The sequence below is a fragment of the Ictidomys tridecemlineatus genome, chromosome 6 (genome assembly GCF_052094955.1).
Source record: "Ictidomys tridecemlineatus isolate mIctTri1 chromosome 6, mIctTri1.hap1, whole genome shotgun sequence".
Classification (NCBI taxonomy): Eukaryota; Metazoa; Chordata; class Mammalia; order Rodentia; family Sciuridae; genus Ictidomys; species Ictidomys tridecemlineatus.
The window spans coordinates 156,991,357-157,014,134 of record NC_135482.1 but is presented as its reverse complement, the minus strand read 5'-3'; the positions used below and the strand labels follow the sequence as shown (position 1 = coordinate 157,014,134).

The following is a 22,778-nucleotide window of genomic DNA, read 5'->3' as shown; positions in this document are numbered from 1 at the left end:
CATCATGCTACCTAATCTTGTAAGAATATCTGAGCCCCTTTCTTAAGAAATACTTACTTCAAATATTTCCCCATTTAAAAATCTTTGAACTACTTTTTCCCGATTATAACAGAACATATTTGAATGTAAAATACCTGCTTGTTAAAAATCTCAAACATGACCAAAATAATATAGAACGTGAAAGTTCCCTGTAATTCTGACTAGAAATAAACATTTTAAAGGCTATTTACACTTGAAGTGTTTAAATCCTTTTTAGTATAAAGAGATCTTTATTTTTAGGTGTAGGTTGCTTTCTTTGACTCCTTAAGCCAAGTAGAAAAATCTTAGACCCCTTATGTCCTTTGGTTTCTACAGCCAAGAGAAAGTGATATGCAGAAGACATTCTTTCTAATCTTTATTTTAAAATGTGATTGCTATCTACCACCTAGGCAGATAACTGTGTTTCACATTGCTTTATTTCTTAGTTGTACAAGGGAACAACCCTTATCCTTACAGTGGAATCTTGGATAATATCTCCTATGTCATCCTTCTAAAAATGTTTAAACTAATCATGAGGAAAAAGAATTTCTTTAAATCCAGATTGTGAGGCATTCTAGAAGATGATTTAGCGGGACCCTTCCAAAATGTCAGTCATGAAAGGAAGAAAAAAATCAAAGAAATTGTCTTAGATTATGAGTCTACAGACATGCATAACTCATAATGGGATCCATTATGAGGTGGGCATAGTGAGGAATATTGAAATTGAAAGGATTTGGAAATTTGAACATAAGAAGGTAATGCTGTATTAATATTAAGTTCTTTGGGTGTGATAATGTTATTATGGATAAGTAGGAGAATGTCTTTGCTCCTTGGAAATATAGGCCAAAGTATTTGGGAACAATATGTTATGATCCTAAACTTACTTTCATATAGTTCAGAAAAAAAATTAGGTGAGAAAAAAATGTGTAAGACATTAACAATTGGTAAATACAAGTCAATACTAGTTAATGGCTATTCAGTTTACTAATATTTAAATTTTGCTTGTTAGGCTTAAAATTTAAGATTACAAAGTTAGAGAAAAAAATAGTGCTGGGTAATATCCTGAAGCTCATTGTGCCTCTGCCCACTTTTCTCATTTTCTGTTTTGGAAACTGGAAAACTTAAAACAAGTTTTGTCATGGAGCTGAATGCTTCCTTCACTGTAGGTATATTTCAATATGTTGAAGAACAAAGTCTAGACTCAGAATTATGCTACCATTTGAAAAGGAAGGATAGCTCTTTAAAAGAGATATTTATCAATATCATTTTGTTTCATGGACTAGGTCTTATTACTCCTGTGACATAGGGCAAGACTTAGGAATCAGGATACTGAATTTAGAGAAGAGCAGGATTTTGATGATAGAGGGAAGAGTCAGCTATGGATATATGTAAAAAAAAATGGGGCTGGGTGGTAAAAAATTGTGGCTCAGTGGTAGAGCGCTCGCTTAGCACGGGCGGGACCCGTGTTTGGTTCTCAGCATCACATAAAAATAAAGGTATTGTGATGTGTCCATCTACAAAAAAAAAAAAAAGAGAGAGAAAGATTCTCTCTCTCTCTCTCTCTCTCTCTCTCTCTCTCTCTCCCCCCCCCACTCTCTCTGCCCCCTTCTGTCTCTAAAAAAAGGAAAAACTAAAAAACATATATACACATATATAGATGCACATATACACATATACATGTATACATTTATATATATGTAAAGATGAAGCAAAGTGATTAAATCAAGCATGAAAAGATGTACTAATGATTCTATTATATACAATAAAATAGGTGTCATCATTACATATAAAGTAGATGTTCTCTGTAGTCATCTTAGACAGGCTTTATGTCCTCCTTATAAAATAAATCTGAAGTTAGATAGTACAGGGGTGATATAGTACAAATAATAGGCAATCATAACAGAACATTTCTTATTTTACAGTATTGTTCTAAGCACTTTATATGAATACCTTATTAAGTAGATAGTTGTTATCCCTATCTTACAGTTGAAAAATAGAAAAATTAATTTGTTCAAAACTATGTAGTTAGGAAGTAGGAGAATTAGGGTTTGAAGCCAGGCAGTGTGGCATAGATTAGCATTAATAGGTGATTTTACAGAGGGCCAGACTTCTTCTTTCTCTGCTGAAATCCTTATGTATAACTTCCATATTCAAGATGCCACATTGACCAAGATAGCTGTTTGAGAACTTAGTTACCATTTTAGCCTTCCAAGAAGGAGGAAAGCAACAAAAAAGCTTTTCTTATCTATCTTCATTTGAAGGGACTTTTTAATAAATCCCTTTTAATGGCTTCCACTTACATCTTAGTGTCCTAAACTTAACCACATTTTTACACCTAGCTATAAAGATTGAAGACTGTTACAGTCTTTTAATTGGGCACATCATCAGCCTGAGTAATACAGGAGTGCTGTTAGTAGGAGGAAGTGAGAAGGAATTTTGGAAAGGATTAGCATCTCTTCTAGTTTAAGAATTGAGGAGAGTCAGGCATAAGTGAAATAAACAATATGATCAAGCTATCTTTTGGACTTTGGAAATGCAAATGGAATATCTAAGGAAGAAAAATTTAAATGCAGTTCATACTCCCTGAATAGCTTCAGAGAACTATAAGAATTTTCTTCTGGATAATGGTCTGTGCAAAGCTTTTTGCTTTGTACATCCTGCAGGAGTATTAATAATAGTGAATATTTGAAACAACTGAAATGGGTTATATTATAGTACATACATATTGTGAAACACCATATAGCCATTTAGTATTAAGCGTGTTATATGTATAATTAGAAAAACGACTTACAAATGGAAGCAAGGTATGCAATTTACTTAAAATATGATTGCAAACTAATATACTATGTAGAAACATTGATTGGTTGGAAATTTGCCCAAATAAAACCATAATTTATGAGGTGAGATTATGAGTGACTTAAATGTTCAAAAAATGTTTTTGCATTTTCTTCTATATTTCTTTCAAAATTTGAAATGAAAAATTCATTTTTAAATGCACAGTTTGATATCTATATATGTGTGTGTATATAATTTATTTATATATTTTAATTATAAAAGAATATATATATATATATATGTATATATATATATCACTCTATCTTGCATTTCTGGTTTTCTCTTAAGTCATAGATAACTTGAGGAGCAATAGATTAAGACATGGACAGAATCAGCTTACAGTGACACACACCCGTAATCCCAACTACTCAGGAGTCTGAGGCAGGAGGATAGCAAGTTCAAGGCAAAATAAAAAATAAAAAGGACAGGGGATGTAGCTCAGTGGTAGACAGTTCATAGTTTCAATCCCCAGTACCCTTCCTCAAAATTTGTTATTAATTATAAAAGAGGATACAATAGCCCCATTGATGGATGGTTTTTATGCAAATACCAATTTTCTTATCATTAAGCTATGCTTCCCCCCACCCCCCAGTACTAGGTCTTGGTAGGCAAGCATTCTACCATCCCCTCTAAGCTATTCCAAAAGGAATGTTAATCCTTACTATTTTCCTCTTCGAAAAGGCAGTCCTTCTTACATTCTTTTGCTGAATATGTCATGTCCTACCACTCTTTAACCTTAGTTATCCCTTAGGGTTGTTTATCTAGCTGGCAACTTTGAGAGATAAGGTTTACTCTCCCCAAGACAAAACATCAGGCTTGCTTATTACTTGCTATAAAATTGGTGGTTCCCCAAACTTAATGTTTCTCAGTACTGAGATTTATTAGTACAAATAGCATGTATGTAGCATTCATTATGTTGCCCCCATAAGACCTTGGGCCACAGAAAACGGATGTAAATAAACTGATGGTCTTATTGCTTGTTGTGCCATGAGTGATCAAGTCTTCATTTCTGACCTAGGAGTCTCTTGTCTTCTGCCAGCATCCATGAAACAGTAATGGGTTAATCTATTCACTTGAAAGTCAAATCAAATCAAATCCTAGACCTGACACCTCTGTGTTCTGAAAATATGATTTCCTTATAGACACTTTTATTAAGGAAGTTATTTTAGATATATTGCAAGTATAGCTACCAACTGATCCCCATCTCTACTACTATCCTTAGTTTGGGACCTCTTAAAAATGGTGGTTGTCTGCAGTATTCTATTTCATATACTTTTTTTTTTTGGTGCTGAGGATTCAACTCAGGGGCACCCGACCACTGAGCCATATCCCCAGCCCCCATTTTCTATTGTATTTAGATACAGGCTCTCATTGAGTTGCTTAGTACCTTGCTTTTGCTGGGGCTGGCTTTGAACTAGTGATTCTCCTGTCTCAGCCTCCTGAGCAGCTGGGATCATATATTTTGTTTTTTTTTTTTTGTATGTTTAGTGCAAATCCTTCTTGTTAACTTTTTTTTTTTCATTTATATTTATGTGGATGTGTTTTTAAGAGAAAAAATACAATAATACAGGTCCACATTGTACACTTACGCAGATTGATAACTGCACAGACTTGCCCAGCTAAGGTGAAAATTGATAACTGAAATATATACCAAGCTATGTGCCCCACTATGGGGTTACTTCCACTTGAAAGAAGGGCACAAATTTCTGATTCACATAAATTTTTGGTATCTTACTAAGATGGGGAATGCCTGGATTGTGTGTATGCTTATGTCCCTCTTTCTTTATTTCCATAAAGGCATCCTATAAAACGAAAGCCCTGATGATCTCTTGCTTGCTTGTTTATCTTTACCTTCTGAGTGTCTATTTTGATCTTCTAACAGAGGCTGTTAGTTATACTGATGAAAAACTAAGCAACTTCACATCACCTTCTTGGGGATGCAGATCATGTTTTTAGGCTCTGTAGTTTCCGAGACCAAAGAGGATTCATGAGCCCTCTTAACCTGCAAGATGTGGAATCCTGGATTGGGGTGGTGTAACAGGCTTGGGTTCAAGGATGATTTGCCCTGCCTGATCTTAATTTGATTTGTTTTGGGGTATGGGTGGGTATATTTAGTCTGTTCAAAAAAGAACTTTAGGAAAACCTAATGCCTTAAAAATTTTGGCTCATGTTGGTTAAAAACTGTAAATTTCAGATTCCTGCATTGAAAATCATGTAACAAAAATCAATATGGAATCCCATATGTAGAAAAATATCCAATGCCTGATATCTCAATTTTTTCTCAATTTATACATACCTAAGGATATTAATGAACTATGAAAAAAGATCAAGCCAATTTTTTTGTAGGATAGTAGACTTTATATGTCTACTACTATTCTTGAAATTATCTGCAACTTAGTTATCTACCTCTTTCTAAATTTTTACTTTTGGCTACATTACTTTTTCAGTCAAACCACTGTTGTTCCTAATTAGAAATTTAAATTACATCTGGTGCAGTTTGTACACACCAGGGAATATATTTATGTAATACTCTTAGTCAGCCAAGATACTTTTCATAAATTCAATGTAACTTCTTTTTCATAGAGCGCTTATTGATGAGATGTTATTAAAAAAATTGTGCAAGAATGTACACGTGAGATGCAGTTGTGTAACCCAGAGAGACCTCACAAGGAAAATGTCTTTCCTCCTATTTTTTTCCTCTATGGCACAGAAAGGTATTTTTCTTTGTCTTGGGCTAGTCTTTCAGATGTTCCCCTTTTAGTCTGTCTCACAGATGTGTGCTGTCGGGAAGTGAAAGCAATCTCACCAATTGAGACATTTCATTAAATTTCAATGAGATAATTGAGGGAACTCATTTTCAAAAATATATATTTGTTTCAGTGGCTTAAATGTTGCTTAATCAGGAAATGAGCAGAATGCTAAATCTAGGTAGCTTAGTCTTGTACAGATCGACAGCTCAGGAGTCAGCCTATTGAAAAGAAATGCCACTGAGGTTGAAAACAGCAAAGGCCTTTGCTGCGGGTGGAAACTAATTGGTCGAAAACATTAATAAATCATACTTGATATTAATGTCCAGAAAAAAGCTATGAGAAGGGATGAATATTTTTATCTACCAAGCATTACACTCTTCCACATGATATTAAAAAGTAAAAAGCATATCCTTAGTCTAAAGCTCCTTTTCCTTATTGCAAGAATGAGGAATAAAAGCTAAATTACTTGGCATGGCTTTCTTGTGTATACTTTAAATGTTTTAGATTTGGCATGTTCAGTCAATAAAATATTGCTGCAAGTGTTATCCAGGAATTCTCTTAACATAAAATGTGCATTACTAGGAGCACTGTTGGGGTTATGCTGAGATTGCTTTTGATTAAAAACTCTTAAATCCAGGGCTAGGAAATTTTTTCCCTCTTTTTTCCTGTACCTGTACTGTGTATGGCTGCCTGTGTCCTACACACAAGCAACAGAGATTGTATGCTATAGCCTAAGACTAAAGATATTAATGTGTCATAGGTAGTATACTTAATTAGATTTGATATTGCAGAATAGAGTCTTGGATAAACAGATTGATATTTGTTTCCAAATCTTTTCCAAAATTTCCATGGAAAATTCATTCTTAACAAACTCCTGGCAAGGAAACCTTGTGCCATTTCAGAGCCTGTCCTTGAAGGCTCAACTTTCTATTTTCCAACCATTCTTTTTCCCTAAAGAATTTTTACTCCTCTGTGGTCTCTGTGAATCTCCTTTGTCTTGATTTTTGACTACCTATATTATCCCACTTTAATACTTATTTGGATATCTTTGTGGAGTGCCCTATGGTTTCTTGAATTGTTCGTAACTGAAGTACTAGTTCTGTTAAAGTGGCCTGAATAAGGGTTTTGGTATCTCCCCATAAGTCCCTAACATATTAAATCCATAATTTGTGCTCAGTTAAGTGTTTTCATCATTCCAAAGTCTATCAAGTGGCTGAAGTTCAAGGAAACTCATATTTTAGGCTTTCTGTATTGAATTGAAAAGTTAGATGCAGATAGTTAACTGATCTATGTCAAAAGTTCTGGGTTTGAGTCTCAGCCCTTTTGCTTAAGTAACGTTGTGATCTTTAGTACCTGATTTAACCTCTCTGTCTTTATCAAAGGTTTATTAATCCCCAAATTCTCTTTTAGCTAAAATATCCTAAGACAGTGTCTTAGTCCTTTTGTGCTGCTGTAACCGAATATCTGATGTTTGGTAATGTATTTTAAAAAGAGTTTTTTTTTTTTTTTTTTTTTTTTAAGCTCACAAATCTGGTGGCTAGAAAGTCAAGACAGCTTGACACTTAACATCTTGTAAGGACCCCTTGGCTGTATCATAAAATGGCAGAGAAGCAGAAGGGGAAGAAGGCATGTGTAAGAGATCAAGCACATGGATGACTTTGCTTTATAACAATACTTTCAACTAATCCAGTCTTATGAGATCTAACACACTCCTGTGAGATGACATTAATCCCTTCTGAGGATGGTGCTACCATGACCCACAATGCCTCTTATAGGTCCCACCTCCTCTCAACACCATTACATTGGGGACCAAGTGTCAACATGAGTCTTGGTGGGCACAAACCGTTGAACCATAGCAGACAGCCTGATTGATCTATAGAGTGACTCTCCAAGTACGGGTACCCAGGTCAAGAATATCAGTATCACCTGGGAACGTGTTAAAAATGAATCTTGTTGAAAGTCGCCCCAGAGTTACTGAATTAGAAACTCTGCCCTTTAACAAGCCTGCCAACAAGTCCTCGGGGTAATTCTGATGCATGATAAAGGTTAAGGACTGCTGATCTGCAGTGTAGGCAAATCCCTGGTATAGTGAGAAGCTCTACACCACCATCTTAGCAGACATTGAAGATTGTGCAGTAATTTCATGGTTGGCATTTAAATCCACTCTCTCGTGTTTCAGCTTTAAGACTCCATGGAATGACTCAATATTGCCCCATATTCAGGTTTACAGGTACTACACACAGAATTGCAGTTCCCAAGCTCCTATAAAGTACTGCCATTTGAGGAGTGAAAAATCTTTCTTAGGGTGAACAAAGAATATGTAACAGATAAGGGATTAATTTCCAGTGGCAATATCCTAATTTTGTATTCATAACGTTGTATGCATGCTAGGCTACACATGCAAAGTCTGCTGATATACATTAGGTAATTGGGCATCCAGCAGCCCCATTTGCATGCAAAGGTGGTTGCACACCTCACATTTACAAGTTTAAAATTAAAGCCCAGTTTGAAGCTGGCTGAAGGTTCACAGCTAGGAAAATAATGAGATAAGGAAGAAATGGCTTCTGTTAATCAGTACTTTTGGCCTCTACTGTTCAGTCTGTGCTAATTTGCCCTTTGAAATTGTATATTCCAGGTTGAAGAGAGAGAATTCTAAGAGTATCTAGGGTTTAAGGAAAAAAAAAAACAAAACTACTGTTATGAGCTGGTTGTGATTATCCATAGTATTTCCTTTAAAACTGTACCCACAATTATACTGCGGTCTGTTGCTGTGCTGTATTTTTGCTTTATGAAGTATTCGTGCTCTTATGGGACCATGTGCCTCAGATCAAGAATGAGCCAACCCAAGCATAGACTCACAGACTGGATTTGAGCCATCATTTTATTTTAATTCAGCTCACAATTTATCACACAGCTACATTGTGCCAGGCACTGTGTCAGATCAGGAACACACATCAATCAACCAGTTTCTTTCTCAAAGCTCACAATATTTTAACAGCTTTCTGGTAACTCATGGTTGAATATATTTGCTTAAGTGAAATCTTCCTTGATCCTTCTGTTTGACATCCTTCTTTGCTTCTCTGAATTTCTGATTATGTTCAACTCATATTGTTGGGAGAATGAGGAACCCAGTGGACCCAGACTTAATAAAGGTCAAAGTGAAAAGCACAAGACTATGGCCAATTGGCTACTCAGATGGTCAGAGAAGTTGTCTGCATTGCAAATGGACTGTATTCTCAGTTTATGGGATCAAGAACTCAACACTGTTTCCTGTTCTTTTAATGTGGGTCACATGGAGGAGAACATCAATCTGGATTTTTCCCCCTTTTTATTTATTTTTTCCTTTTCTTAATTGGTGTATTATTGTATATAAAGGTGGGATTTGTTTCCATGTAGTTGTACATACACACAGTATAACAATGTGATTTGGCCAGTATCATTCTCTAGTATTTCCCTTTTCCCTCCTTTCTTCCCTCCCCCAATTTCTTTCTTCTGATCTATTGTTCTCCCTTTGATTTTTATGAGATCCGCCTCCTCCCCAACCTTTTCTTTTTTTCTCTCTAGCTTCCACATATGGAAGAAAACATACAACCCTTGACCTTTGAGTTTGGCTTATTTTGCTAAAGAAGTTTCTTAAGGAGACTGCCAATCTTAAAAGGATTTACCCACAAGCGCCACCTAGAGGAACAATAGAGCCCTACAGTATCAGTACCAAGAACCATTGGTGAAGCAGTTCTAACAAGACCTTGTCTCTTCATCCACCATTTTATGTTTCCATATTTGATTCTGTATATTTATCTTACTCTGACAACCAGAGTTCAAGACCCTGGAGTACAGACCCGGATCTTAAGAAATTTATCTTCCATAATTCTCATCTGTTGGTAATGATCGCTAACTAGTACAGTGTATTAGTGTATTACATAATGATGGCTTAGTAGTTTCTCATGCCATTAACCATTTTTTCCTCTTCATTCTAGCACAGGTGCATATACCATGATTGCACCAAATGAAAGCCGGAGACATCAGATACAGAGGAGTATGTATATTTATTAACATTCAGAATGGTTCTTATTTTCTTTACAATTGGTTTGTTTTGGACTGAAGTATTTATCTTTTCTGATATGTTTAGCTGCACTGGATCTCAAGAAGGATTTTCTTTTTGAATTTTAGCAGTTTTAGTTATACCTTTAAAATTATTCTATTTGTTAACACTTCTAAATTTGTTTCTCTTCATTAGTTAAAAAAAAAAAAAAAAAAAAAAAAACCTCATGACATGATTGTAAACCTTGGATTTCTATGGGGCTTACACAACTACATCTATTACCAATAGACCAGTCTTGTTCCTAAATAGTTGAGTTGGCAGCTAATATTTTAATGGTACCACAAACACTTTTGAAATTGACAAACTAAATACTAAATAGATCATGAAACAATCTTTATTATTCTTGTTTTATCCCATCCTCCTCAATGGAATTTTGCTTTAGCTTCTGTGCTCCATAATTTTGTAGATGTCCAGCCTACCCTTGGCTGTTTTTATTTGTGCAATTTGGATTTCTTCTCCAGATTCTTCTCCTTGAGGGCAGAGACTACATTACTCATTTTTGTGCTCCTTGTATTAAGCGTGTTTATAACATGTTTAATTGACATTTAGTAAATATAAATGGGGCCATTTAAAGGTATCTTTTAGTAGTTGCAAGGGGAGCTCAAGTTTTTTCAGTTCACAGTGAAGTTCTGAGACATGCTCAAAGTCAGGCTACGGTGCTAATATTGAAATGCTATGCTCTCCTTTTTTAGATCATTAGTGTAGGTAATTTAATTTTGTGAATAACGATAGGCTTAAGGACATGACACCTGACCCCACCAGAGAAATAGCCCCCTGTGTGGAACAATAATGGGTCAATACAGAATACCATATGATAGTCACAGCTTTGCAGTGACTATGGAAACTGCAGGCAGTTGACCAACAGAACCTCCAAAGTTCCGGCATCTTGCAAGCTTTTTATTTAAATACTAAACAGGAATTTAAATCTCAGTGTCGTCTGGATTTTGAAATGTTTCAGAATTTTTCTTTTTTTCTATTGAAAAATTGTATAAATTGACATTTGCAACTAATTGGGTCTAACCTGGAGACCAGGGCATGTACTGGAGCAGTAGAACTGGTATCTCCTGGTGCCCCCTGCTGTCACAAAGAATGAATATTTGGGTAATGAGCCCTGCTCCCCAAGCAGCTGGTCCCTAATACCAGCAACCAGAGCAGGGGTTCCCAGCTACAGTTGCAGGATCCTCATTGCCCTGAGTTGCAATGAACTTGGGGAACATTTAAAATAAAGTGAATATGGGCATCAGAATTCTCTGGGAATATGTTTACCTGTGTGTGAACCATTTTTATTGACATGGATTCTAGTTTTATAAACATTTTCTATAAGAAACCTTTAAAATTAATTGGACATTTTAAGAATACTGGAATGGATCTGGGTATGGTTGCACATGCCTGTAATCCCAGCTACTAGGAAGGCTCAGACAGGAGTATCACAAGTTTGAGACTAGCCTGGGTAATAGAGACTCTGTCTTAAAATAAGAAGGGCTGGGCTACAGCTCAGTGGTAGAGCACTTGCCTTCTATGTGCAAAGCTCTATGTTAAATCCCCAGCACTGAAAAAAAAAAAAAAAAGCCAGAATGGAAGGAAAAACTATGCACTATGCTCCTTTGTTTTGTTTCTCTGTGCAGGTACTTGGAGAGAAAGTGTCCCCAGAGTGAGCCATAAGGGGTTAGATAGGATATGGTTTTTGTTTGTTTTTTGGGCATCTTGTCCACTCATGATAGCATGTGATTAATTGTCATCTGATGGTTGCTTCTTATACTTTGAAGTGATCAGTTTTCAAATCTTAAAAACTGACCATCTGTTATTTCTCACCTGGCTTAGTTGCTGCGCAAGAACTGTCCAACCTGGAGAAGTGGAAGGAGCAGAATAGAGCTAAACCAGTGTATGTGGTGCCAACACTGCTGGGTAAGCGAGCAAACCAGTTGTCTAAAGTGGGAAGCAGGGTCACCCATGGGTCCTACAAGCACCTATGTATGCCTCTTTCTGCAATAGAGATTGGTGGCCGTGCCGCTTGGGATGGAGTGCGTTTAATGCTGGAACAAATTAAGTATATATGGTTGTTTCTGTCTTTCTGCAAGTAGCAAATGTGTGATGCCCCAGCTCTGTGGGAATAAAGTGATGGCTTAATTGACAAATAATTTAGAGCTCTCTTAGATGCTCAGTTCTGAAGAAAGCTTACCTGGGGCGCTGCATATGCCCTGTCATAGCACTAGTCAGGATAAGAGGAAAAGCTATCACAGCATATTAATCATGGCAGCTAAATGCAAATGTGAAGAAAATAAGGGAGGAATCAGTTTCAAAGGCAAGATGAAAGAGACCTGGGTGAAAAGACAAATGTCACCTGGGCTTTCATTCTATGGATAGAGACCTTTGGGCTGCTGGAGCCACACTGCCAGGGCGATGAATTGTCTGGTCTACCTCTGCTGGTGTTTGGATCATCAGAGGGGATGCTACCTAATGTGAATCATTCACTTCCTTTCTTCCCATTTCTCTACCACCAGCAGCTGAGAACTTAAAGGGCTGGATACAGTTTCCACAGATAGTTAACAAACATGTCTGAAGTCGGGGGCCACTTACTGTTGGATAGTCTGAGAGACATATTTTTGTTTTCTTGGATCTAGGTAAAAACAGGCTAATTTGGAAATCACTGGATGATGTGATCCCACATCCCTCTGTTTTTTATGAAAAGGGTTAAGTTCATGTATCATCTTTATGTTGAATAAGTCATGAGGGATATAATCAGAAAATAGTTCTTTCTAACCTGTCCCCTCCAACCAGATGTGGGAGGCTAGCCTAGCCTTTCCCATGTCCTTTGGATTGGATGGAGTGAGAAATTGGGTATTTTTGGTCTTCCTTAAAGAGATATTAAGCTAGTTCTGGGCATGAGTCTCCTTTCAGTAATTAATGCTTACTCCTTTCTTTTTCTTCTTGTCTTTTTCTGGCAATGGGGGTCAAATCCAGGGCTTCATGCCTGTCATGTGAGTGCTTTATCACTGAGCTTCCAGTCCTGTGCTTGGTCTTAGAGTCCAAACTCTTTGACTAATGGAGGACACGCCCCTATCCCCTGCTCCCGCTGTCTCAGGCCAGGGCTCTTCCAGGGAGGAAACTAGCAAGTGAAGTGGGATGGTGTGGCTGGACTTTCCTCTATTAAATGCTCTGTTCCCAGATTCTCACTCCTCTAGGGCCAAAGGGGGAATGGAAGATGAAAGAGGTGAGGAAGTATACAGAGCCCAGGTGCATGAGGACTGCTCATTCTCCCTCCTGCTTTTTGAGTTCAGCATCCCTCCTTCCTAGTCACCCACCTCTTACCTGGTTTTTCTGACAAGAGACCATATAGTCTCCCACTGGCAGTGCTTGGCCTCACTGTTGGCGTTTGGTAAACTCTTTGTAGGGCCCATTGTTCTCTAAGGGATGCTCACAGGCAAGTCCCTCTGAGAAGGCTTTGGATTGACTTCTTCTCTAATGAAGCCCACATCGGAAGTAAGGGACAATGCGCATTGTTCTTGTTTTCTTCCCCCATATTCTGTAGATTCAGGCCACTCATGTTCTAACTATCTGTTCTTGAGGACCCGTGTGAATAGTCAGCCGACAGAAGCCTTGTGCCTTTAGGTTCCTGACTTTTTTAGGCACTTTTTCTTACACCTAGGGATGCAAATTGAAGCTTCTAAGTGATTTTCATTAAATCTCTGCTCATCTTAATGTGAAGATTTTTCCTTTCTCAATAACAAACAGGAAAGAAAGACATGGTTAAGAAAGACATTGTTCCTCAGATTTCTGTCTTCCTTTCACAAATTCAACTTCTTTTATAGGCGGAAAGTAGTTGCCATTGAAGATTCTCCAAACTGGTTTTCAGTAACATCCTTGCAGATATTTCCTTGGGGGCCAGACACCTCCTTTTGGAATTTGAAGCAGTTAGTACCTAGTATCTTTCATCTTAGCATGAAAATGAGCAAGGTTCTCATTTTTAACTTTCTGTTGTATGAAGTATCTAGAAATAGGTGTGTGTAGGGGATGACTGGGGGCAAAAAAAAAAAAAAGAAAACTCTAGAATGTTTTAAATTTTAAGATGAATTTTGAACAAAATCTGTAAGTACTTAGATATTTGATTTTTCTCCATTTTTTTTCTAATTCTCAACTCTTTCCCCATTTCTCTACCACTTAAAATATTAAAATTGTAGGAGGTACTGAAAGTTCTTGGAACAATAGATAAAAAGCTTCAATATTACTCACTGTTTCTTTCCCATTGCCCTCAGTAGTGATTGAAGGGCCCAAGTCAAATGGGCTTTGTATATTTTTTGAAAATCAGAAGATATCTCTCTATGATATCTTTAACAGTTCAATTATAAAAACTATCATGAATGCAAATTATTTTAATGTATTTTCTGGAAAAGTGAATCTATCATAGAAATGACATTTTTAGTGACCAAAGCACCAGAGAACTATTTCTAAGAAATCTTTCTGATATGTACATCTAGTCTGCCTAAACACTGGAGAAATGACAGTTCTTGGATAATGTAAAACTGTAAATATTTCTGGCCCCAGATCATTTTTGGCTTAGAGAGAGCAAGCCAATAATCTTATATCCATGTTTTTTTTTTCCTTCTTGAATATCTGAAAAAAGAACAATAAATATCATGGGTTGAGAATCAGTTACCAGTGAGATATTTCCATTATAGTTTGAAAGAGTAAGTTATAAAGACCTCTCACTTATCTAGTGACAAAGCCCTGAAGGGTTCTTGAGTTTCTCTACTTGAACTAGGTCAACAGAGGTAAAAAAAGAAAAGTAGTTGAAGCATCATTGGTCATTATTTTTATTGGTTGCACTTCTCAGGAAGAATGTTCTAGAATTTCCAGAATAGGCAGTATATCTTATTGTTAAGTATGGCCCTTCAGTTATGATTTTAATCTGAGTTAAAACTTGACCCGCTAATTGAAAATTTTTAGTAGGATGGTCCAGTTGAAATATGGCCTCATCTTTCTGTCAAGCTGCTTTTCTTCTCAGTAATTACTGGTAATGTTTCTATTTCTGGGGGGAATGAAAAATACTAAAGCAACTTATGTTGTAGACTACTCCTGTATTAATTAGTCCTTGGTGGCTGACATTTCAGCTTAATATTCATGTTTTACCTTCATGGCTTTTCCCCCTCTGTTAGGGGGAAGCCAGTCGGAGACTGAAGTCAGGCAGAAACAACAACTCCAACTGAAGGAAAGTAAATACCAGCAAAAGGTCAGAATCCATCTCTTTTTGTTTAATTTTGGCAAGGAATTTGAGTACTAGCACTTTCAAGTCATTTCAAGTACTAGCACTTTCATGAAATAACACAGTAACTTTACTAAAGCATAAAACTTTTAAGCCAATTGCAAAAGGCAACTCTCAAAATTCAAAGAGGCCAAGAAATGAGAACTAAAGAAAAATATCTAGAATTCTTATCTAAGCCATATATGTATTAGCATGACTTTTAATTAAGGGGATTTTTTTCCTAGTTAAATTTATGTGTTCACTATAGTTTAAGTCTACAATTTTTTAGTTCCAAAGTCTATTATGGAAATGGTACAAAGAAAGATTTAAGATACCCAGTGATTCTACAATGAACACTATGTGTTTTATCATCAGGAGACATTATCTGCCCTTGCCCCTCCACACACACACACAGCAAGGGAAAGGAAGATAAAGATGGACACACATACACACATCCCAATGAAGAAATACACCAATTTCTCAGGCAGATGTAGCCTGGCCATTCTCTGTGATCTAAGTAGCTTGAAGAAACAACCTATAATCATGGTGAGGTAGAGCAAAACAATACTATAATTTGCCTTTCATCATAATTTTGAGTTCCAGAAGTTCAGAATGAAAAATGGCTAACTGCTTTTCTTTTTTCTTTTTTTTTTTCCTCCGTAATCACAACATAATTTAGCTAAAAAGACAAGAATCTGTAAGAATCAGGAAGGAAGCTGAAGAAGCTGAGCTCCAAAAAATGAAGGCAATTCAAAGAGAGAAGGTAAGAAGGTGGAGAGGATGATTTGCTAGCATTCACTGAGGGCTTTGGGCCAGGTTCTCTTCTAGACGCTGTCCCTATATTAACTCATTTAATCCTTACAGTAATCGGATGAGATAGATATTATCCAATTTTGCAAATGAGGAACTGACAAAGAGAGGGAAGATAACTTGCCCATGGGCCACAGTCAGTAATTAGAAGAACTAGGATCCATATCCTGGCAGACTGGCCCCAGAGCTTGGATTCTGAATCACCACACTGTCTCACCTCTTAGGTGAGTGACCAAGCTATTAATTGTATATTTATCCAGAAGGCGAAGCAACGAGTAATAATAGCAATCAATGGTACACTCTCATAGTTGTATTCAAATGCTGAGTTTTACTGATTTTTCCATGTGAATGTGATATAGGCTGGCATGTCTGTCTTACTGATTAAAAAAAAAAAAAGAAAGAAAAGCACATTGGCTGGTTGTGGTGGTGCACACCTATAATCCAGCTACTGAGGCAGGAGGTTCACAAGTTCAAGTCCAGCCTGGGCCACTTAGAAAGACCCAGTCTCAAAATAAAATAAAAAAAGGGCTGGGGATATAGCTCAGTGACAGAGTGCTTACCTAGTAAGTGCAAGGTCATAGAGTCAATCCCAGTACTGTTGGAGTAGCGGGAAGGAGTCATTTATATTTCAGTATTAGTTATATGATCTGTTCTAAATCTCAAAGTGATGTTATAGTAGTTATAATTTCTGTGGTTTGGGAAAATCTCTTAAAAATGTTTATCTGGGATGGGGTGGTGGCATGTAGCTTAGGAGAGTACTTGCCTAATGCATGCAGCTATACTATAAACTGGTTCCTAGCACCACAAAAAAAAAAAGAAAGAAAGAAAGAAAAAGAAAGAAAGAAGAAGAAGAAGAGATCATCTGCTAGAGAAAAATGAAGAATGTAGCATTTTTCCATCTCTACCCCTTCTACCTGCTCCCATTCTTCTTACGGTCTTGAGTTGCAATAGGTTTTAAGCTAAGCATTGGAGTTTTTTGGGCAGAGGAATGACACATGATGCCAATCATATGTGACACCTTTTGTAGGTATATGTTAAGGAAACACGATCTTTTCCTGATGTCCACCTGTGTTTCTTTCCTTCCCTCTTTGTCTTTTTTTCTTTTAAGGTTTGAGTATTGGTCAAAATTTAAACCTGATTATCAAGCCACAGATGTTTTAACCAGTTATGGTTAATGAAGCTAAAAGCTGATGGCTGATGGAATACAGGAGAGAAAGAGTCTTCCCCTCCCCTGAGGAATTCTCTTCTTGGCTGGGAGTAAACTGGTCTTCCTTGGAAGTTGTCTGCTGTGCTGTTTGACCTGGGGCAGGCCCCCCACCTTATCTGAACTCTGCCAATAAAATGAGTCTGTAAGCACCACCTCTTCTCTTAAGTTCAAGAGCATCCCATTGCTGTAGACATGTGGGCTCTGTAGGTGGAGATAAGACTGGTCTTGCACATCAGGAACTATAATAAAATGCTGAAGGTATAAGAAGACGAATGTAGGAACTTTGTTTTTAAATTTTATTCAGCAATCCATTTCCAAGTCATCTTTGTTGACAAGATTTTTTTTTTTGCCATAACTTAATTTTATTGACTTCTTTCTCTATGTGTCTCTATTCCCCACTCTTCTGTTCTTTATCCATCTTTTCCCCTCCCATTGTTTGGTTTGTGATTGTGAATGGAATCTTGTCCCCTTTATATAATCTGCCTGCATTTCAGGCAAAACTGATAAAATCATGATCAGGAACTGAATTAAGAGACTTGCAGACCTTAAAGAATTATTATGTTGGGCTGGGGATGTGGCTCAAGCGGTAGCGTGCTCGCCTGGCATGCGTGCGGCCCGGGTTCGATCCTCAGCACCACATACAAATAAAGATGTTGTGTCCGCCAAAAACTAAACAATAAATATTAAAAAATTCTCTCTCTCTCTCTCTCTTTAAAAAAAAAGAATTATTATGTTGTAGGCTTTTATCCTAAAGGTCATTTTTAGCACCCATAATTGGCCATCTTGTGGGTTGTTTATGGCTCATTTCTTCACAGGATTGATAATATACTCTTTTTAAAAAATTTTTTTTAGTTGTCAATGGATCTGTATTTTATTTACTTATATGTGATGCTGAGAATCAAACCCAGTGCATCACACATGCTAGTCAAGCTCTCTACCATTGAGCCACAATCCCAGCCCCAGATAACAAGTGTTAATGGCCGAGACTCTCTTCTTCAACACCGAGTCAAAGCTGTATTTCCCCCTTTCCAAGTTATACCGTAACACTGACCTATAGCAGTCATTAAATACAGTGATCTCAATTGGATTGGCTTTTCTGAAATGACCGACTATACTGATTACTGGCATAAATTTGCTGGAAAGAGATGGAAGAAGAGAGAGGCCTATACTAGACTCTTCATGTGATGGGCAGCATCAGCATCCCTGGAGTTTGCTGAGGTTCAGACTCTCAAGCCCACCTCAGGCCGACCACATCAGAATCTGCATTTTAACAAGCTCTCTGAGTGATTCTTTGTGCATATGCAAGTACAGGGAACATTAATTTAAATGACCTTACAAAATAAGAAACCACCTGCCCTTGTCCTTCTGTGGACTTAATCTCTGTGGCTGATGGGCCTGCACTGCCACAGTGACCGAGCCCTTTCTGTTGTATATAAATCTGTGGCTTTTCATATGAAACATAAACCTATTTTAGTAGCTGGTGTCAGGTAGAAAAGTAGACATTAGCTACCCAGAAGTGGCATATTTCACATTGCCAGTGTGAAAATGGCCAAAGGAGATGGTAATGACTGTGCTTATGGAGCACTCATTCTTTAAAATGCACAACAAATATGCACATGGATTCCAGGCTGCAGTCTACTGTCCTCCTCCCCAGGCAGAATGGCGGCTCCTGGGAAGCCTAAGGCAAGGAGCCAGGCAGCTATCACCACTCAAGAGCCTCTAGCCTGGCCTCTGATTTTAACCTCCCTACCATCTTGCCCTTCAATTTTCCCTCTCTCTCAGGAAGGGTCACAGGGGACACTGGATCTCCTTCTGATGGGTCACTATCTGTGTGTGTAATAGAGGTGAGAGTGAACTGGATCACTGTATTTGTGGCTGTCCTTTGATCCTTAATGAAGGGAGAGCTAATTTTATGGGTTAGGGAAACATTTGGAATGGACACTGGGATGCTTTGCTTAAATATGCATTCCCTAAACCAGAGGATATGGTGTTATATACTTTTGGTAGTGTGTTAGAGCCACCTCAGACTGGTTCATGAGAATGGATTGTTACATTTTCAAGATTTTTATGAGTTAGTTGTCTTCACGGTAGCTTGAAACTGACTATGGTGGGAATATTTACACTACAGATATGAGCAAATGCTACAAATCAACCTCCTCTTTTTGTTTCTGCTAGATCTGGTTGTGAAGGGTTGATCAGCATGCAATGCACCACACTGACGGAAAGCAATGTTCTCTTATCCTCCCGTCTCCTCGATGTTCCAAAGCCTCAGAGAGCAAGGGAGGGCAATGCTTTTATGAAGTACCTGGCATATTGTGCCTGATATTTATTGATTTACAAATAGATTATAATTCATGTGGCAGGCAGAGTAATGCCCCCTTATCCCTCCTTCAAATTATAATCCCTACCAACCCCACTGTGAATCAGCCTCCTCGTATCAGAGAAAACATTGGGCATTTGGTTTTCTGGGTTTGGCTAACTTCACTTAGCATTATATTCTTCAACTCCATCCATTTACCTATAAATGACATATTTTATTCTCTTTTATTGCCGAGTAATATTCCATTTTGTATATATACACCACGTTTTCTTTGTCTATTCATCTCTGAAGGGCATCTAGGTTGGTTCCACAATTTAGCTATTGTGAATTGTGCTGCTATTAACATTGATGTGGCTGTTTTTAAGTCCTTGGGATATAGACCAAGGAGTGGGATAGCTGGGCCAAAAGGTGGTTTCATTCCCAGTTTTACAAGGAATCTCCATTTTGCTTTCCATATTGGCTGCACCATTTTGTGGTCCCACCAGCAATGTATGAGTGTGCCTTTTCCCCCACATCCTCGCCAACACTTATTGTTGTTGCATAATAGCTGCCATTCTGACTGGAGTGAGATGAAATCTTAGAGTAGTTTTGATTTGCATTTATCTAATTGCTAGAGATGTTGAACATTTAAGATTAGATGAACTCTAGGTAGGACAAAGGGGAAGGAGGGGAAGGGAGGGGGCAAGGAGGTAAAATGATGGTGGAATGAGATGAACATCATTACCCTAAGTACATGTATGAAGACACGAATGGTATGAATATACCTTGTATACAACCAGAGATAAGAAAAATTGTGCTCTATATGTGTAATATGAATTGTAATACATTCTGCTGTCATATATAAGAAATTAGAATAAAAAATTTAAAAAATTCTAATCCCTAGAACATAGGAATATGTTATATTACATGGCAAAGAGGAATTAAGTTCACAGATGGAATTAAGGTTGTTAATCAACTGACCTTACATAGGGAGACTCTCCTGCAACCTTTAGGCAGGACCAATATGGTCAAAAGAGTCCTTGAAATTGAATGAGGCAGGTAGAGGAGAAAGGAGAGATGACAGACTGAGAAAGAGTCAGTCTTTCTGGCTTTTGAAAGTGGAAGGGTTCATTGGCAAAGGACTGTGGGAGGCCTCTAGAGAAGGAGAAAGACAAGGAAACTGATTTTCCCCTGGAGTGCCTAGAAGGAATGCACCTTAATTTTAATCTGGCAAGACTCATTTTGGGTGGCTGACCTCTAGAAATGTAAGATAATGCATCTGTGTTGTTTAAACAGTTAAGATTGTGTTAAAAAATTTTTTTAATATAACAACCATCGGAAACTACTACAACTCGTGGTTTTATAATTATGTATAAATGTCTTTTCCCTTAAATCTATAAAGCAGAGACAATGTTTCTAAAATATTAGGGCAGAATAAAAGAAAGTCATTAAAAATGAAGGCAATGTACCAGAAGGAGGTACTTTCTTTGCCAGTGGATCTTTCCCATAAGTAGACAGGTTTTTGCAAATTCTCACAGTAAGATTTCATCCAAATTTAGTGCTGTGGGAGTAAACCTCCACCATAGTTTCCCCTAATAATCACATCAATGAATGAAGTAATAATTTGATTTTTCTAGGCTTTCATAATATCACAAACCTAAAAAATGAAAACCTCTTGTCCATGTCAAAGATCTTCCCTACCTCCTGGATTTACCTTATTCTGCTCCCATCTCCTTATGTTTAAAATTATATAATACAGTTCTGTGTCATTTCCAAATACTCCTATTTGATTCTCTCAACCTCTTGGGATATCATAACCTCAGAAAGTATAAGAAACCAGCAAGAGAATAGCTTCCAAAGCCTCTTGTTCTTCCTGAGAGCTACGGCTGCCCAAGTCTTTGGGAGCCCTGGAAGTCACTGTGCTTTATATAGACACTGAGAAACATTGCTAGTTTCTACCTTATTGTATAGCATTGAAACTAATTAGCAGAATATTAGCAATTCATATTTATGCAAAGATGACCACATATACATATTTTTAGGAAATCATACATGTTGCTTTCTTATTTCTAGGAAGCAAGTAGTAGCAAGGGCGAATGGTTTAAGAACAACTCTAGGGGTAAACTCAACATTGAGGAAATAATTTCAATATTGTTTGTATAACCTGGGAAATGTTTTCATTTTTGAAAATTCAAGGAACACCAATGTTTTCAAGAAATATGTTTCCTACATTCTGTGGGGATTTTTGGTGGATGAATTGGTGGAGGCATTAAGTCTTTGGTTGTTGAAATGCAGTAAGATTTCATTAAATCCATGAGGATGGAACGGGAACTCTCAAATGCAGATGCGGTACCAAGAGTATAGGCTGCTAACTTCTCTGTTCTTTACTTTCCTCTTTTTTAAAATGAATATAGCAATAGAATTAAAGGTTGCAAAATATACAAAGCTCTTAGTACAATGCCGAGCACTTAGTGAGCACTTAATAATGTGTTCTAACCTAATTATAAAAGTGAGGAAGTGCTTTAACACTATCTCATTTCAATCTAGTATATTGACCTCTTGGAAGGAAGGAGTAAAGAAGATAATTCTTATTAAATACTTTAATTGGATGGGTTCAGTTATATATTTGTTTACAGTACTGGGGATTGGACCCAGGGCCTCATGCATGGTAGGTAAGCACTCTTCCTGTAAGTTAAATCCACAGCCCTTCAAAAATTTTATTTTACTTTGAGATTGGGTCTAAGTTGCCAAGGGTAACCTCAAATTTATGATCCTCCTGCCCTAGCCCTCCATTAACTGCATTTTAGGGGTGTGTCACCAAGCCTGGCTCAATTTCTTCATTTCTGTTAAATCCACATGAATGGGGTTGCTGGAAAAAAATCCACACAGCCTTTTTTGGCCACTCCGGATTTCTGGGCTTCCGTCTCAGCTAGGTGTTTAACAATGTCCAAAGTCTAGCATTTTTCCTTTGTATTCTAGGCTCAGCCTTAGTTACCAAGATCTTTGCTCACTTTACCTTCTTCGTCTTCTCTCCTTTATTTTCAGCACATGGCTTCATTCACCACTTCATAGGAAAGAAAGGCCCATTAGGCCTTTAATGTCTTTTCTTTTCTTTCTGTTTCCTTACTCCTTTTTGTTCATTTGTTTTGTTTTGGTACCAGAGATTGAACTCAGGGGCACTGAGCCACATCCCCAGCCCTATTTTGTATTTTAGTTAGAGACAGGGTCTCACTGAGTTGCTTAGCTTCTTACTTTTGCTGAGGCTGGCTTTGAACTCTCGATCCTCCTGCCTCAGCCTCTCGAGGCTCTGGGATTACAGACGTGTGCCACCGTACATGGCTTGTTCCCTTATTCTTTGCTGCTTCTATCCCCATTCCCATTTTAAGAAGGTGTTTTTCCTTCTTAAAGGAAGGAAAAGATGGATTCTTCCACCTTTTGTTCACCATCTCCTCTTTCCTCTCATCTCCCCAGGTACCTTGCATCTCTTAATTTAGCCCTTTTTCTTGTTTGTTTTTCCT

General features: G+C 37.5%; 1 protein-coding gene across 7 annotated transcripts in view; it reads left to right on the top strand.

The window, feature by feature from the left end:
• Epsti1 (epithelial stromal interaction 1) overlaps positions 1-22,778 on the top strand; it is a 127,362-nt gene that overhangs the window by 44,752 nt on the left and 59,832 nt on the right. For all 7 annotated transcript variants that reach the window (XM_078015906.1, XM_078015904.1, XM_078015901.1 and 4 more), the window contains 4 exons: positions 9,581-9,639; positions 11,527-11,610; positions 14,859-14,932; positions 15,624-15,707. In XM_078015906.1, coding sequence (XP_077872032.1) covers positions 9,597-9,639; positions 11,527-11,610; positions 14,859-14,932; positions 15,624-15,707 — 285 coding nt within the window. In that variant the 5' untranslated portion in view covers positions 9,581-9,596. The remainder of the gene's footprint in view (positions 1-9,580; positions 9,640-11,526; positions 11,611-14,858; positions 14,933-15,623; positions 15,708-22,778) is intronic.